At 44.4% G+C, this 16,536-nt stretch overlaps 1 protein-coding gene and 1 non-coding gene across 4 annotated transcripts in view; one reads left to right on the top strand and one right to left on the bottom strand.

Annotated features, from left to right (window-relative positions):
* Positions 1 to 12,024, bottom strand: part of EEF2K (eukaryotic elongation factor 2 kinase) — a 42,920-nt gene extending 30,896 nt beyond the window's left edge. For all 3 annotated transcript variants that reach the window (XM_090023208.1, XM_090023211.1, XM_090023209.1), the window contains exons 1-2: positions 11,900 to 12,024; positions 444 to 768 (exon numbers count right to left, since the gene is read on the bottom strand). In XM_090023208.1, the coding sequence (XP_089879334.1) occupies positions 444 to 689 (246 nt within the window). In that variant the 5' untranslated portion in view covers positions 690 to 768; positions 11,900 to 12,024. The remainder of the gene's footprint in view (positions 1 to 443; positions 769 to 11,899) is intronic.
* Positions 12,025 to 16,454: 4,430 nt separating this feature from the next.
* On the top strand, positions 16,455 to 16,536 carry TRNAL-UAG (transfer RNA leucine (anticodon UAG)). Its single transcript has one exon. It is a non-coding gene; the product is annotated as a tRNA-Leu (tRNA).

Here is a 16,536-nt window from a genome sequence, read left to right as displayed (position 1 = left end):
AATTAAATACAATTCAGCTTCTTCCACAAATTAAGAATGGGTTCATGGCACAATGATTTGCCTTACCCCAGTCACAGTGTTTTCAGGCTCAATGCTTTGAATCCTTTATAAAGGACCGTGTTACAATCAAAACCAGCTTTCAAATTCCAAATCCATTTTTTTTGTGTTTTAAAGTAGCCAGCCCATAGCAGCTGTGCTGTCTGAGGCTCGGTCTAGCCATTGTGGCACATAAGGAGCTCCCACTGGACTGGAGAGGAAGCAAATCAACAGCACAATCAAGTTACTGGCTTAATGGATTTAACTTCAGGTCTGGAAAAATAGCAGTGATTTTCATGGAAAACTGTTAGTTACAAGAAATGAAACAGCTAGCAAGCTGGAGCCCTTGCTTCCTATGCCAGCTAAATGAGATCAGAAGCTCGTTTCAGCTTGAGCCTAATGCTTACCTTAAAATGGAATGAATTTCTAGGGGAAGAGCTGCAGCTGTACTGTTCATTCTTTGCTAAGTTGCTGTAGTAGTTGTCAACTTTGTTGTTGATAGCTTTGTTAGATATTGGGTCATCTGTTATAGGGCAGATGTAATAACTATCTTCATCCTCACTATCACCGTCAGTATAACTTCCAGAGACAGCTGTAGTCAGTCTGCTATTATCAATACCTTCCATACGAAAAATAAGGTCCTCGTCTGCCATGTTTGCAGGAGATCAGTTTAATTCGTTCAATGATTAAAGTAGCCAGTATTATAATATACATGAAAAAGGAAGAAAGAACCTGGGGGGGGGAAATTAAACAATTAATGATCCTATTGATAAAGAAAACAAAGCTGAAAGCAACATTTACAGTGACCAGTATTAGTAGAAATCTATTATCAGCACACAAGCATGTAAAATGGGTATTTGGGGCAGATAAGTGTGCACCTGAACACCCACACAGAAGTTTGAGTTTCCAGTATAGACATCCAAGCTTAGTACTTCCATGAAACAGAAAATAATTAGACCAGAATAAAATGAGATTATACAATTCTCTGAACCATGAACACTGGACGCTTTTAGCTGATCACTGTTGGCTGTCTGTTTCCATTTAGCAACTTCCTCCTTAATATTTCTGCTTTTTCTTGTTCAAAAACTGGACCTGAACATTACATAAGTGCCATACTGGGTCAGACCAACAGTCCCCCTAGCCTAGTAGCTTGTTTCTGACAGTGGCAAATAATATACGCTTTAGAAGGAGCGTGTAAGTACCAGGCATGCCTAGAGTAATCCATCCTCAGTCATACTCTTCCTGAAATCCCTAAAGCAATGATGGTTGATGTCAGAGGATATGTCTCTGACTGTTCTATTTAACAGCTTCACCTCTTCCTCAAACAAAACCCAGACTTCATAAGACAGTAACTGTGAGTTTTGTCGACTCTCACTGCGGGATCAGACCACCTATTTTCTAACAGCAACTTTCTATCAAGGGACCATGTATAACACGGAAAATTAGCAGACCCAAGGGAAAAAAATCTGTGGAATATTATTGCGGGAAGACAAAAATCAGAAAAACGCACTCTGTACGAAGAAGGCTTCATAGTTTTCAGGTATCAGACCACACTGACTTGTCACTAATGCCAGCTGATGCAGAGTCAAGCAGGGAGGGAAAACATACTAGGGGTGCACCTATAGAGCATTTCTAGGCCAATATTGATGGCTGATTTTTAACGAGCCATACCAGCCAATACTGAACCAATTGCCCATATGTGGCCCGGCAGGGTGGAGAACAGCATCCCACCAGTAAGTCTGCTGTGGGGAGGGGGAGTGATAGGGGGAGCAGATCAAAGTCCCTGCGGTGAAGGAAAGAGTGGGACGGGGCTGGTATACTGATGTATCGATGCACTTCTAATACATATGACACGTCTCAACCTCTTTGCTTGGGTTTAGAATCGCAACCTATCTCCCTTTCCAGCAGGGAAGCTTTTGCTATGGGTCTCTTAACTGAACTTTCCAGGGGAAGTAACTAGGCTCTCTCAATAGAAGGCCTTTCCCGTTGACTGATTCACCAGACTAGAGCCTCAGTTTGGCAGCCTTCAGGTCACAATAATATGCACATTTATGTATGTATTTTCTCTCTCTTTTGCTCATTCAGGGCTCATAATGATATGCCTCATCCAAATCCACTGAAATCAGTGGAAACATTCCCAACGACTTTGATGGGCAGGTTTAGGGCTCAAGATGATACTTTTTAGCAATCAGGTCCTGTGTTGAAAGTGAAACACTCGCACTCACTTTTCCCAATCTTTTCACCCAAAAAGCCTTCTATGAATTCCGCTGGACTAAGATCAATCCCTATTTTTTCTGCCCAGAGTTCAGCTAATGGCAGGCATGACAGTCTCTCTCTCTGACCTCCTGTCAATAGCTTGTGCACTTTATCAAAAGGCCCTTCAACCTTAAATAGTAAATCATGCTAATTTTATCACCTCCTTGGTCTCATCTCAGCCACCTACTTTATCTGTTCACTATGGAACAAAACAGAAGCATGTCCTCATTTTCTAATTTCCAGACTCTTGCTCCTGACTTTGTAGTAAACAAGGCTGGGGTAATATTGACAAGTAAAAACACACATTTAATTAAATCAGGACTGGGATACAATTATGAAGCTCTTTCATAGGTAAAAATAAACCCCAAGACAACTCAATGCTGTCCCAAAGTCATTTTTTCCCCCTTAGAAAAGAACCTAGCTCCACAACACTTCCCCATAATTAAAATAAATTACTGCCTATAGACATGCTCATTCATGTTCTAATTAGGATGCTCCAGCATCACCTCCTCATCATGCATATTAACCCTTCCTGTGCTTCAAAATGGTCATGTGGGTGCTTCAATTAAACCTTGCTGAATGAACTTTAGTTAAAGCACCTCTGCAGCCATTTTGAAATGCAGGGTGGCTTAATACACAGGATGGTGAGTCATTTGATTTACAGCGGCTGTCTCGGAACTGCTCTTATTAAAACACCCCCACCTCCAACCACATGAGCAATGATGCTAATAATCTGCAACCAAGAAACTGCCTGGGATACCTGTCAAGACCCAAGAGACTTCCTCTATTTGACATAAAATGGTACGGCCTGAAGATTCTCAGAAGAGATGTAGTTTCATTGGCAACACAGGTCTCAGCATATAAAATGCCACCTTATTCCTCCGCACAGGCTCCACTCAGATCCCAATGGAGCATCCCATACTGGCATGTGCAGTATAGTATACAAAGGCTGAACCTTGAGCTTGACTGTGAGCTGGTGGTGCTAAACTCTGCCTGTTGCACTTGCTTTGTCGGCTGCATTTTGGCCATGTCTTATCACCTTAACTATTCATACAATCTAGACCCCTAACTATTCATACAAATTTACTTCCTCTGCATTCTCTGTGCTACTACAACTCCATCTTCTCTGACATGGAGGAAAATAGCTTGTGCCTAATCTAGCCTTACTCTTCATGATCCTCCAAGCAGGAAAACTCTGGGGTTTTAGTTTTGGTCTCTGCTGCAGAACTGTAATGCAGAGCTGCTATCAGAGCAGCACATAGTGATCCATCCCCACTCCACCTGACTCTGGCTCCGGGGTAGATTATCTTGCTTCTGTGCTCTTAATTCTTCCTGCTTTTTTATACAACCAGAGGCATTTCTCACAAAGAGTATTTTTTTCTTTGGACAAAGTAAATCATACACAAGTTGTTGATGTTCTGAACCAAACAGGGAGACTCTTAAATTATGTTGATCTGAAATTTCACAAAAAGTAATTTTTCCTGGATGGGGGAAAAAAACTGACCCAGGAGTGCTATATAACACTTTATCTTTTCAGAGCTGCTCTCAGGCTGTGAAAGAACAAAACTGTAACTGTCTCACTGATGCATATAGCAAAACCCTTCAGGAGGAAAGACTCCTTTAAATTAATATAAAGGCCCAAATAGTGACATGTAGCCACTATCCTCTGTAACAGGCAGGCTGGAGCCAAAATGGCCCGGAAGATCCCTCCAAACTACAGCATTCTGAAGGATTTGTCTACAGTTTTACCAGTTAAACCAAGAAGAGGATTCTGCTGCATTTTCATCATATTAAAGGTACAAAGTAGTGGACAGCAATCAAACAGATGGGGAAAAAAATCCCAAAATCTCAAGGCCTTTTGGATGTTTAACCAAAGTGGCCTCTGATTCTATTTATCACTTTGATAAGGTCATTCTCCTTATTTAGCCCATGTCCCAATGTCCCTGTAGTTCTCTACTACAACATCCGGACACTCCACCAAAATGAACCCTAGTCAATTATTAAGAAGATGAATTCAGCAAATTGGGCTCTTCAAGCAGTGGGGCAGAAAGCAGGACAAGGTGCACAGAGCTCCAGATCCATAACATCCCCGCGGGTACAGCGCAATCCCTCATAGTTGGTGCTGAGAATCACCTGCCCATAAATCTTCTTGATCCACTGAAACATCTGCTTTACAAAGGCCAGGCACTGGCTAAAATTACAACTGGTTTCTTTCTGTTGCACGCTATCCTGTCTGTCACTCAGCAAAAAATATCCCATGAGCAGTTTATGGCTCACTTAGTACAAGCCACTAAAATGAAATAAAAGGCTATATTTCTTCAGCTGTATCATGCATTATTTAAACTGTGCTGAGTGTTGACTAGTGCTTTCAAGGGAGAAAACAGGTATAGTACTGTAGGATCCTTATTCACTACAAACAGAACTGTGCCAAAAATAAATGTTCACCAAGGAGATACAGCAACCTCCTATGTTTATATTAGCACTATTTAAATCACCTCCAGAAGGTGAGGATGGGGGCAAATGCTTCTTGTAGGCTTGTAATACATGCTATCAGGGCAAGCAGCAGAGAGCAGCTGTGTGGGCTTCTGTCCTACTATAATCCCTTTTTTCTAATGGCGTGAGTTTTAGAGGAATTATGTGATGGTTATTAATGGGATGAAGTCCTTGGAGCCGATTCACACATTAAACTGCTCTATTATGTAAGAACATAGCTTAGCTGCAAAATATTTTTTGCCACAGCTCGGGTTCCACCCACAGAGAGCTTCAAATGGGTGGAGATTCCCTCGCACATGCCATCAAGAGAATATTAATGACGACTCAGCAGAGCTCACATAGAAATATTATTATTTCCCAAGCAAATTCACTTCCAAGCTGTGATGTCTCACCAGGAAAAGCAGAAGCTCTGCAGAGATGGGGAGAGCTTTCACCCCTGTGGCAAAACCCTGATCATCTTTCCTGTTCTCCAGTGTACACTTAGTCTCAAAAACCGAAATTAAAGGACTTCCAATAAAGCCCACTGACCTCAGTGAGCCTAAGAGAGTCAGTCGCATCCCATTTTAGCTGTGGGACATGATCAGCCTCTCTACCTGTGTCTCTGCAATGAGGGAATGAGACCTGCAACGCCACTGAGAGTGCAAAGGCAGGAGTGTTTCTAATGGCAGGGAGGGGGCAGATTTGTGCACAGGGCAGAGGTGGGCTGCCCACTGCGGGCTGGGGCTCTGTGCCCTGCTGCCTTTGCCCTGGGAACCGCACACACTTCAAAAATAGCATCTCATGATTTACATTCCAAATCTCTTGATTTTTAAGAGTCTGTCTCATGATTTTTGACACAGTGGGGGTTGGTTGACAATACTGTCCTAGTGTTACCAGCTGCAATTTATCTGAAGTAATGAGACTGCATCTGTGGAGAGGGAGGGAACCTAGGCTATCATCTACAATATTTGTTGCCAAGCAACCCCAAATTAGGAGCATGTGCCTCATAAGGGATCAAGTTCCTTGCAGGCCTGCATCTCTCTCACTCATGCTAAAGTTTATACTTATTTTTTATACTGCCTTCTACAATTAGAAGAGCTCTTCTCTCCCATGGCCTGAGCTACCTCTGAGCCCCTCTTCATATCCACCCTGTAAATGCCCTTCTTTTCTTTAGCCTTAAAACTCATCTCATATCTAACAATGTCTGCTTTCATGGTCATGTAAAGTACACAGATTTTTAAGTAGTGGCCACTTCTGTTTAAAAACACGTAAGAATTGCTGAACTGAAGCCAATCCACAAGATATCCCACTTGGATCCAAACCTGAGACCTGGACTATTTTATTGTAATCGAAGTGATGGAGGGGCAGGGTATCTGCACTGGACTCTAATGAGATCCATAGTCTAGATAGCAATTTTGGTACTTGCTTCCACAAAATCAGTTGAGGCCGTAGCAGAAGTGCTCATGACATGGCCATGTCAGATTCCAATAAATCTGCAAATTCTGCTAAATACCTTGACACAAGGACACAAAAGAGGAAAGTAAGCTGAGGCCAGAATTAAGCTGAATAATAAGGTGGAAATAAATAGCTTTTGTGCTATGAGTATAGCTTTTTATTTGAAAAGTCCTTCTTTTATGTCTTTACTATTTCTTTTTTCTGCTGAACATGCAACAGGACAGTATGGCTCATAAGTCAGCCCTTCTGGCTCAGTTGTTTTCACCGTCACTTCACAGTCTGCCACTGTTCTGCTGCCAGTTTGCTGTCCTTACAATTTACATGTCAATCAGCAAATCTAACTAAGACTGAACTGACAACAAAGAAATACCAGACTCGTTAAGAGGCCTCTGTGCCTAAGCAGAAGGAACCCAGTTGCATAATACTGCAGAAGTGACAGGGGTATAGGTAGACAAGGTTCTTCGGGTGAATCTGGTATCTTTTATTAGACCAACTCAAACTGTTGGAAAGACTTTTCTTTGCAAGCTTTTGGCCATAAATGCAACTGAAACTTCCTAGCAGGACAAAATTCTCTCTTGGTTTCTGCTCTGCATTCTTCCCCACAGGTCCACAGACACCCAGCAGGCTGGACCACGATTCAGGAATCACTGCTTCAGGATGTTTTCTTTGAAATGATCAAAAATCAAAAGTCTGAGCATGAGCTCCTGCACTTAAGTCATGGGAATCTTTCCACTGACTTTTAAAGGGGCCAGGATTTTATATCTAGTCCCTGAGCAACCCTTCTTGTCCCCATGTGGAAGTGACAAAGCTCATGCACTGAATGGGTCAGTGAAAAACAAGCACCCAAATGTTTGCAGTGGGTTTAGTTAAGTTTAAACAAATATTTGCAGGTAAACAATTTTTGCAGGCTTCTCCAGTGCACAGTGAAAGGACAGTAGAAAGGGAGAGGAGCCTATTCCACTTATATGTACAGGCCAAACGTGAAACACACAAAGCAACATCTGCTTTCATTTGTAGCATTTGTAGGTAGAAGTCCTTTGGACAGTAGAGCACTGAAAATGACACTGCTTTGTACTCACAGCATTTTATACACTCAAAACATTGTATAACCTAGGAGTGCACTGATAAAGATTTTTTTGGCTGATACCGACAGCCGATTATTACCAGTCATATTGGCCAATACATTCTGATAGCTGATGTGCAGCTCAGCAGCTTGGAGAGCTGTCCGTAGAGGAGGAAGAGGCAGGGGGGAGGGAAGAGGCATGGGGAGGCAGATCGAGGCCCCACATAGTGAGCAGCCCAAAGAGCCTTGTCTATCTACACCCTTAGATCAACACAGCTACAACCTATACCGCTGAACAAATGTTGCGTCACAGTCTGTCTGTGTAACTAACACAATGTTTGTAAGAGTCCCTGAGTGTTCTTGGAACCATCATTCTTTTAAAGTGGACATGGTGTTTGCTTAGCCAATGCATTTATTTAATTAAGTTTTAAAGAGTCTGTGCTAGTTGTAATTAATTTCAAATAAAAAAAAAAAAATCACTCCGGTAACCACAACTGATTTGGACATGAAAACCTCAAGAAACCCCAATGTCATCCCAAAAAAACCCAATACTTGTTTTTTGCATCTTTACACAATGACACGAAGTCTAGTGTTGATGTTATTCATTAATGCTAACTGCAATGCTAACCACAATCTTTGTCATTTATCTTGCCATCTTTCTTTGCACTAAATAATAATGAGCATTGCATGGTATGCAGACCTGGAGAAGAGACAAACATATGATTTTCTGCCTTATATATATGCTGTAGCTCAGGGGTTTTCAACCTTTTTTAATAAGTGTACCCCGGGGGGGGTGGCGAGCAGCCAGATGCAGAGTGGGGGGGGTGCTAAGGGGCCAGATGCAAGCGGCTGGATATGTAGCATGGGGGGGTGGGGCAAGCTGTGGAGCAGTGGCAACACAGTGCAGCCCTGCTGGGCCCTGCTTCTGCAAGCCAGCAGAGTGGGGCGGGGTGGAGGTGCTCAAGCCCACCTGCCCCTGTGTACCCCCTGGGACCTTTCAAAGTAACCCCAGGGGTATGGGTACCCCCAGTTGACAACCCCAGCTCTAACTTTACTGCACCATTTACAGACAAGTTAACTGTAAAAGAGCACTAACTTTTAAATCCAGCCTTGGGATTATACCATGCTGATCAACACAGCATGGACTTCTTAATCCAAAACAGAAAGAGCTAAAGAAGTTATCAGAGAGTTGCCTTAGTCCCTCTGTTAATTTGCATTCATATTTATCCATTTTTAAATGTTTTTCTCTCCCGTCACCCAAAAGAACCACATAAATACCAAGTTACTATCTGTATATCACTCATTTCTCTTTACAAGATGCTGTCAAATAAAAATGTGGGGAGAATTCATGACAGAGCCAATATAAAGCAATCACAAAGCAACTGGAAGGAAACCTGCTGCCACAGGATTGTCCCTGGATCTGGGGGAACCCTCCAGGAACATCCCACAGCTGTCCCAGTACTGATGTCTGTTGTAACTGGTGGGGTGCAGGAATACTTTGACAAATAGAAATTGGCCTGACTGCAGCATCCCCTCCAGCTATTTCCTGGTGCACCCTACAGCTAGAAACAATTTAGCATAATCCTCTGTAATGTTCTAACCCACCCTCAGGGGCTGAATCAGCACAGAGGAAGTTTGTGCCTTCCCACCCGTGATTCCTGTCTCAAGCAGAAGGCAGGGTAGATTTTTATCTTATAGATTAACCGAAGTAGATATGAGTATTACATATTTCATATGTATACTTTAATATCTACTTTGGTTAGTCTGTCTGATGTAAATCTACCCTGCCGTCTTCTTGATTTAAGACTAACACAGCTAACTATGTCTCTGGTCTCAAGCTCAGAACTGGAGCAAGAATGAATTTACCCCACAGTAATGACCACTAATCTCCTTCAGCTTAATTATATTTCAGTTACAATGGTGATGCTGGAACTATAATAGGTAGGATATTTTTATAGAGAAATGTAATTTTGCAGGTTGACAGTATTCCTATAAATTTCAAATTAAAAATAAAATAGAATTAATAGAACCTGAAACTTAACACCAGAAACCTTACATACTACTAACACAAGCAAAGTATCATTATTATTTATTACCACAACACCTCACCTTACCATATCCCATCACACACCTACTACCTTTATAATGCTTAAACACATTATTATTATTAAATGTACTTTTTAAATTAACTACTGTTCCAAAAAATAGCCTAGTAATGGTTCATCTTCCAATACTCCTAGAAGTATCCCATGGTATTATCTGGAATTACAGCAGAGTACAGCAATAGTCTGTGTATTAGGGTAACTCATCCTTAGGAATCATATAAATATTCCTACCTTTAGGAATACACAGATAAGAGAATGGGCACAGCAATAGTAAATTGTCTCAGCCAGGCACTCCAAAAAAAGAGTGAGATACCCAAAGTGTCTTGCTATTTTTGGGGGTGGGGGAAGAAGGTCTTAAAAACTAAATGAAAAAACATGCAAACAAAAAGCCCCATCTTCCAGCACTTTTCTGTATGTGGATGCACCATTGCTGTATACACTCCATGTTAGAAATCCCTTCCAGCTTTCCTGTGGCTAATCAGGACAACTCAGTAGGTTAGCAGGTGTTAATAGGAATGAGGCAACACAGGGACTGTGTGCTAACTCCACCGTGTTTGTATCACCATTCCAACCCCAAAAGAGAACATTTTTAGTTAGGTAACATGCTGTAGTTTCAGGTGCCAAAGAGTTACTAAGTTTATAGCCATAAAGGTGAGAAAAAACCTTTTCAATCACTCCCGTCAACTTCTAAGTCCCCAAAATGACATCATATGAAGACAGTATACTGACATGACAATCAGCATTAGGCAGGAAGCCAAGATATACAACACTGAAAGAAAAGCTCTTGCAAAAATACCTTCATAGTGTCCTTTTACTAATAAACCACCTGATACTTCAACTGGCTTAAAATATCCAGGGCAAATAAGATAACTGATTTTCTGTGGGTACTGATACTTCATATTGCAAGACTATTATTTAGACAGATGGTTATTATTTGCATTGTGTCATGACTGTGTTTCACTACAAACGAGATCTGAATATTAACCAACTCAAAGGATTTTTTTAGCCTGTCATTGTGTGTCTACCCAGTTGTTTACTACATGGATCCTTTAATGGCTTTCCAGCCCATGCAACCAAGGAGCATATTTTCTCCTGTTCAATGGAACTGCAGGAGTTTTAAACTGGGTGTGCTAGATACATCAGTAAGAATCAAAAAATACCAACTGAAATTTTCCAAGCAGTAAATAAGGATGTCTAACATCTTCAGGTGCAGCAGAAGGGGGTTCATCTATTACAAACCCATCAGACTAGCAACACATTTTAAGTGTATGCATTTTTTAGCTAGATTCATGGCATTGCTTAATTTAGCGTAATCAGAATTATAAAGAATCATTATCATCTGACATGCTATCTGTCTGCATTTTTTCAGATCTATGACTGAATACATCAACATGTGAACAGCTAGTGACAGCTTGCTATTAGCCAAGCAGCCTTAGCTCTGGCATTCAGCTGTGATGCTAGGCGTCCTGCCCCTATGTTTGCAATAACAAATCTTTTTCAATAACAGATCTGAGGAAGTTTGCTGGGTTTTTTTCCCCTCCCTTCTGTTTGATTTTTGCATACCATATGACTTTGGCTATTTGGACAGAGCCCTGTGCAGCCTGCCCAAAAGAGAATCAGCTGACTCAGACATTTTAGCCTGCAGTCAAAACAGTCTGGTCTCCTATTGTCCTCCCCTTAGAAACAAGCAAAATGACTTTGGAGAGAACTGTTACCAGGTTTTCAAATTAGTGCATCGTCAGGCCCAGATCAGGAAGCAGCTCATCCTGCCCCCAGCCCAGGACATGCTTATCATGGGATTAGTCAGCATGAATAAAAAAGGAAACCCCGCCATACAGAAACAGGCACCACCTTCTAGCAACAACAACCTGTCACATTGTCGACAGGCCTGACCCCTGAGCTGGGTCCTCGCAGACGCTGCCCAGGATCCATGGCGCCGCAGCAGGTGCAGGGACAGCCCCGAGCCCTCCAACGCCACCGACACGCGCTCCTGCTGGACAGGGTTTCTGCAGGCGTGAAGCGGAGAGCGGGAAACGGTTCCCGAGCAGAAGTTGTACCAGACAAGGCTGCTCCGTGGACGCAGGCCTTTCAATGCGCTTCCCGTGCCCACTGAGTACAGCTAAAAGCCTCCCCTTAATAAAGCAGGGTCTCTAAGGGCACATCCGTGATGGCTCGGGATAAACAAAATACAAAACAGGGACGGGACGGAAGGTCAACGGTTTCAAACGCGTGCGCCAAGGGGGTGGGGGGGACACACGGGGCAGAGCTCGCTGGTGCTGAGAGGAACCGGTGCCTGTTGTCCAAAAACATGAAGGAACGAGGGACGCGAACGCGGCCCCCAGAGCCAGGAGGACCTGGAGAGCTGGCAGATGGGGCTGTGGCAACACCCTCCCCCCAAAGGCGAGGGGGAAAGCGGGTCCCTTCGGCGACACACGAGGGCTGCGCCACCCCGCACCCTCCTGCGGCCGGGGGCAGAGCCGGCGTTTGCAGCGGGAGCGGGGCCCCGGCCTACCTGGTCCGGCGGGACGGCGCCTCTTCTCGCGGGCCGGGGCGGGGAGCGCCCGGCTCCGGCGGCAGCGCCTGCCCCCTGCCTCCCGCGGGCGGAGACCGGCTCGGGCCTGCCCCCGCGCGGCCGCCGCCCGCACTGCCACGGCTCAGGCGGCCGCACAGGGCCCGCCCCTCACGTCCCCCCCGCCCGTGGGGGCAACCCCGCCCTCACCCCCCCACGAGCAAGGACAGGCCCCTGCCCACGGGTGTCTCCGACCCCCGCGGCGCCACGCCCGCAGCGCCGGCCTCTGTCGTGGTCCCGCGCGTGGCTCACACTGCACCGGAGGTCACCCGGGAGAGGGGAAATCAGCAAGATGTTGATTTTAAAACCAAAGCTGGAGCCACAGAGCGCTGGACACGTTACAGGTGGGGAGACAAGGGAAAAACCCAGAGTATTTCTTGGCACGGGTCGGGAAGTCCAGACAGAAGTCCCCGGAGGTCACCTGTGAAAACCTTTGGTCCTGTGACAGGCCTGGAAAGGAAGGCTGGAGGTTCATGCTTCCGTTGTAGCAGTTTTTCAAAGGCTTCAGTTTTTGCATAAATCCCAATTTTACTCATCTGTAAGTGTCGGCAACACATGCACCAGGAAAATCATATTATTTCCTGTGCACCCTCCCCCTCCCCGTACACCCCCCTATGGGATATATAGCATCTTCTCAAAGTCTGGCAAATTCACTCTTCCTTGAGTTGGAATCCATTACATTATACAGCAATTCCGCTTTTAATGTGGCAAAAACATGTCAGGTTTTATCATACCGGATAAAAAAAAACAATAAAAGAAACACTGTGAACTACAGAAGAAGCTGCAGAGAGGTTTACCAAAAAACACTTTCCTTTATTCACAATTAAAACCAAGTCACTTCTTAAACAAAGTAGGTATATTTTGTCCTTTTGGTCAGTTCTTGTACTAACCAACTTACAAGATTTTTTTTCCAGCATGAAGTCAGAAGTTATGATGGTTCATAATAATGGTTAATGTACCTACATTATCAGAGGACTCTTGAGAATACTAATGCCCATTTGCCGGACACAGAAAATAATTTTCATATTTCCTACGGGAATGTTTCTGTGGCTCATTATGCTAACTACCATCAAGCTCTCCTAACAGTTAAATGCAATAAATAATTTGATTGATGGCAACAGAGAGCAGACCTACTGCCCTAGTCTTTTTGAATGTGAATTACTATGAAAGCCCATTTTACTGGATTTAATTAAGATGTTATCGTGATTATACTTGTTTCTGTCTGTTAGACATGCACAGTAGCAGTGAAGAAATAGACGATAGGAAGAAATGTTCTGAAAGGTTTCTGGTTTAGACATACAATGGAAAATCTTTTTTTTCCCCAGAAGTTAATAGTGTCTACTTATATGCTGCTTGATTAAATGTCAGCTAATTATTTGTACACAAAAAGGAAACAATTTTGCTGCCTGTAGGTGAAATTCTAGTTCCCCTGCACAAAGTCTGAGTATGTTAAGCCTCTGTGCATGGCGAAGAAGAAATCAATGTCCCCAGAGGCCGGAGCACAATCCGTATGAACAGCATGCTTATATATGGTAGTTAGCATGCCTCAGGTCAAACTGGTCTGAATGCTGGTAAACAGTACATTTGGCAGTGACCACTATAATTTCTCTTTCTATTTTTACTATGCCTATCACCATAATCTCTAGACACCAATGCACTAAGTCCCTAAATGCACTAAATGTTCTCTATACCATGTTCTGTGTGCTCTCCCATCTGTCTCCCAGACTGAATGCTGTATGTACTTTTTTTCATGTCATCTATCTATGGGGTGCATACTCTAAACACCCTCTCCAGGAATACACACTATATAAGGTTGCAAACCAGATCCCATTCCTAACATTTTAAACATCTGCTTGCTGGGCTGAAATATTCCATGTTGGGTTTCTAAAGCTGGAAGTTATGGAAAGTTTGAACAAAGCCTCACAGCCACTTATGAGTTATGGGTAAGTGGGGGAAAAAGGCAATGCAAACAAATTCTGCTTTTGTTGTACTCCATAAGCATCCGCGAAGAGTCTGCAGGCTTTAACCATGCTGTAGTAGCACTTATTAGTGAGCACTACCATTCACGAGGAAGGGTTATGGGGACTCCAGCCCCAACGTAGTGTAAGCCAAATGAAAGATGCTTTTTGGGACATCCTATATAAATTAGGAGGGTTACACGCCCTGTTCTAACAGGCCTAGCACAATGGTTCTTAATCCTGTTAGACTTGAGCCATCCCAGAGAGACTTGAGACACCCCAGGATAAACTTGAGTCACTCCTCGAAAAATGCCAGCTCTTCATGTTCACTGGTTCTTTTTTACTACAGAAAAATTAGAGTAGTTTTTCTGTTGCAAAGAACTCAGGAAGACCATCACAATAGATTTTTATTTGAATTGAGAATCACCGGCGTAGCCACTGAGTTGCGAGTTGACAAGAGAAAGAGCTCCTGCTCCCACGTGCCACATAGGACTACTTGGATGATGGCGTTTGTTAATGTTTAATTTAAATAAATACAGCAGACTCCTCCCTCAAAAACTCACTAGTTAAATACTTAGTCATGGGAGAGGGATGCGTGTGCTGGGAGGAAGAGGAAAGGATTCTGAGTGTTCAAGAGCCTTGCAGTGTTAGCCACATTCGGTAGAACATATCTTTTAATTTTAAAAGAAAATAGTGATTGGATTGTGCTATTAGGTACTGCCCCCCTAAACAGGAACATCTTCCTTCAAAGCATTCCTACAGAATGGCATCTTCCATCAGACCTAAATATATCCAGTACATCTGGTTTGTGAATAAATCTTTGCAGAGCCCATTCACATTACAGCACCCTTTTGGAACAATGCAGAGGCTCAGTCTGCTTAACAGGCAAGAGGTAACAGGTCAGCAGCTTCCTTGCCATCATGACCATTGTTTGTGTATCTGCACCTCCTACTCTAGTACCCAAGCGTGGTTGTGGAAGTATATTCTGAGAAATCTGAGCAGCGATGCTGGCATGTGGAGCAACGCAAAACTACACCCTCTTGAAATTCAAGAGAAAAAATAGCTAGTACATTTTTCAGTTCCTTAAAGACTTCTGTGGCTGTCTTTTTTTCTAAACTAAACAGATTGAGCCATAAACCTCATCTGATGAACCATAGCTTATCCATAATGAACACGTATAAAATTCCTCATAAAATCAAGGTGTGGTTCTTACCTCATGGGTACAGTATATTGGAATTCAGCCAGATCAGACATAGACAGATGACACAGAGCAGCAATCCCCACCGGTGGAGACATGCTGCCAGCAAGACTGTACAGGTTTCCCTCACCAACTGCTGGAGCGAAGTTCCTGAAAGTTCCCATGGTTGGCAAAACTGTGGATGGCAAGGCAAAAGGCTTATGGGGAAAATGGCAGGTGGTGGCCTGATGCACGGGCCTGGGAAACCGTAGTTACTCAAAACTGTATGCTGTGTAGTCAAAACGGTACATAGAATATTAAGCGTGGATAAAACTGGCAGGCAAAACCATGGTTGGCAAAGGAAACTTGTAGCGTCACTAACAGCCACAAGAAATGTTGCTTTCCACACGTAGGTGGTTCTTCGTGTTAACAGAGAGAGCAAAGTATGCTGTTGCCTACAGCATGTTACTTGCTCAGTGGTGTTGCCCATGGGCCAACAAAAGCTGTAAAAAGAAATGACAGAGCTGCTTTAATCTGTACCCATTTAATGTACTGATTTTGGGGTCTATATTTCATTTATAGAAGTAAAGCGTTTTTCCTCCTAAACACCAAATAGTAGTGTTATCTATTTCCCACGGCCATCACAGCAAGCACAAAGGCCCAGCGGTTCTAGGGCGGGGAACTCGAGCTTCCCTTCCAGATGACATTCAGCTCCGGCTGGGTTGGACAAGAGGAAATGGCAAGGTGAGGCTGGGACCTTGCCAGGTCAAGCAGCAGAGACTCGTGCCACCGGTCTCCACCCTCAAGGCTCCGTTTGGGGCGAGACAGAGACTCCGCCAGAGCCAGGCACTGCACCCAGTGTTGGGCGGTGAGCGTCCAGACGTGGCATTAGCTCTGCTCCTTCGAGCAAGCCCAAGATGGCTTTAAAGACACCCGAGAGTACGTGCAGCCTCAGCCGCGGCCAGGGCCCGTGGCGGGGTTCAGCCTGCACAGACAAGGGAGGCTGCAGCGACCTGTTTCCTTGCTTGCATTGCAGGGGAGCAGGCAGCGAGTGCTGCCACCGCCGCCCCGCAGGCGACCGGGGCCAGGCAGGGTGAGGCCGCGGGCCGCGCAGCAGCAGCGCCCCCTGCCGCCGTCTTCTCGTCCCGACCCCCCGGCTGCAGCCACGTGGCAGAGCTCCCGCCGCCAACCCGGGCCGCTGGGGAGGGCCTGATACGTTCCTGTTGCGGGCAGCTGCCTTCCGGACCCACCCGTAGTCCCGGAGCAGCTGTGGGGGAAGGAAGAAAGGCTCTCAGGGTGGGGGTACCGCTGAGTCAGTGCTCGGTCCCTTTATAGGCGCGTCAAGGGAAGCTATGTATTTAGTGGTAGCGTGGCCGAGTGGTCTAAGGCGCTGGATTTAGGCTCCAGTCATTTCGATGGCGTGGGTTCGAATCCCACCGCTGCCA

The sequence above is a fragment of the Crocodylus siamensis genome, chromosome 12 (assembly GCF_052110815.1).
Source record: "Crocodylus siamensis isolate JL-2025a chromosome 12, ASM5211081v1, whole genome shotgun sequence".
NCBI classification, from domain to species: domain Eukaryota; kingdom Metazoa; phylum Chordata; order Crocodylia; family Crocodylidae; genus Crocodylus; species Crocodylus siamensis.
This window is presented reverse-complemented; position numbering and strand designations above follow the sequence as displayed.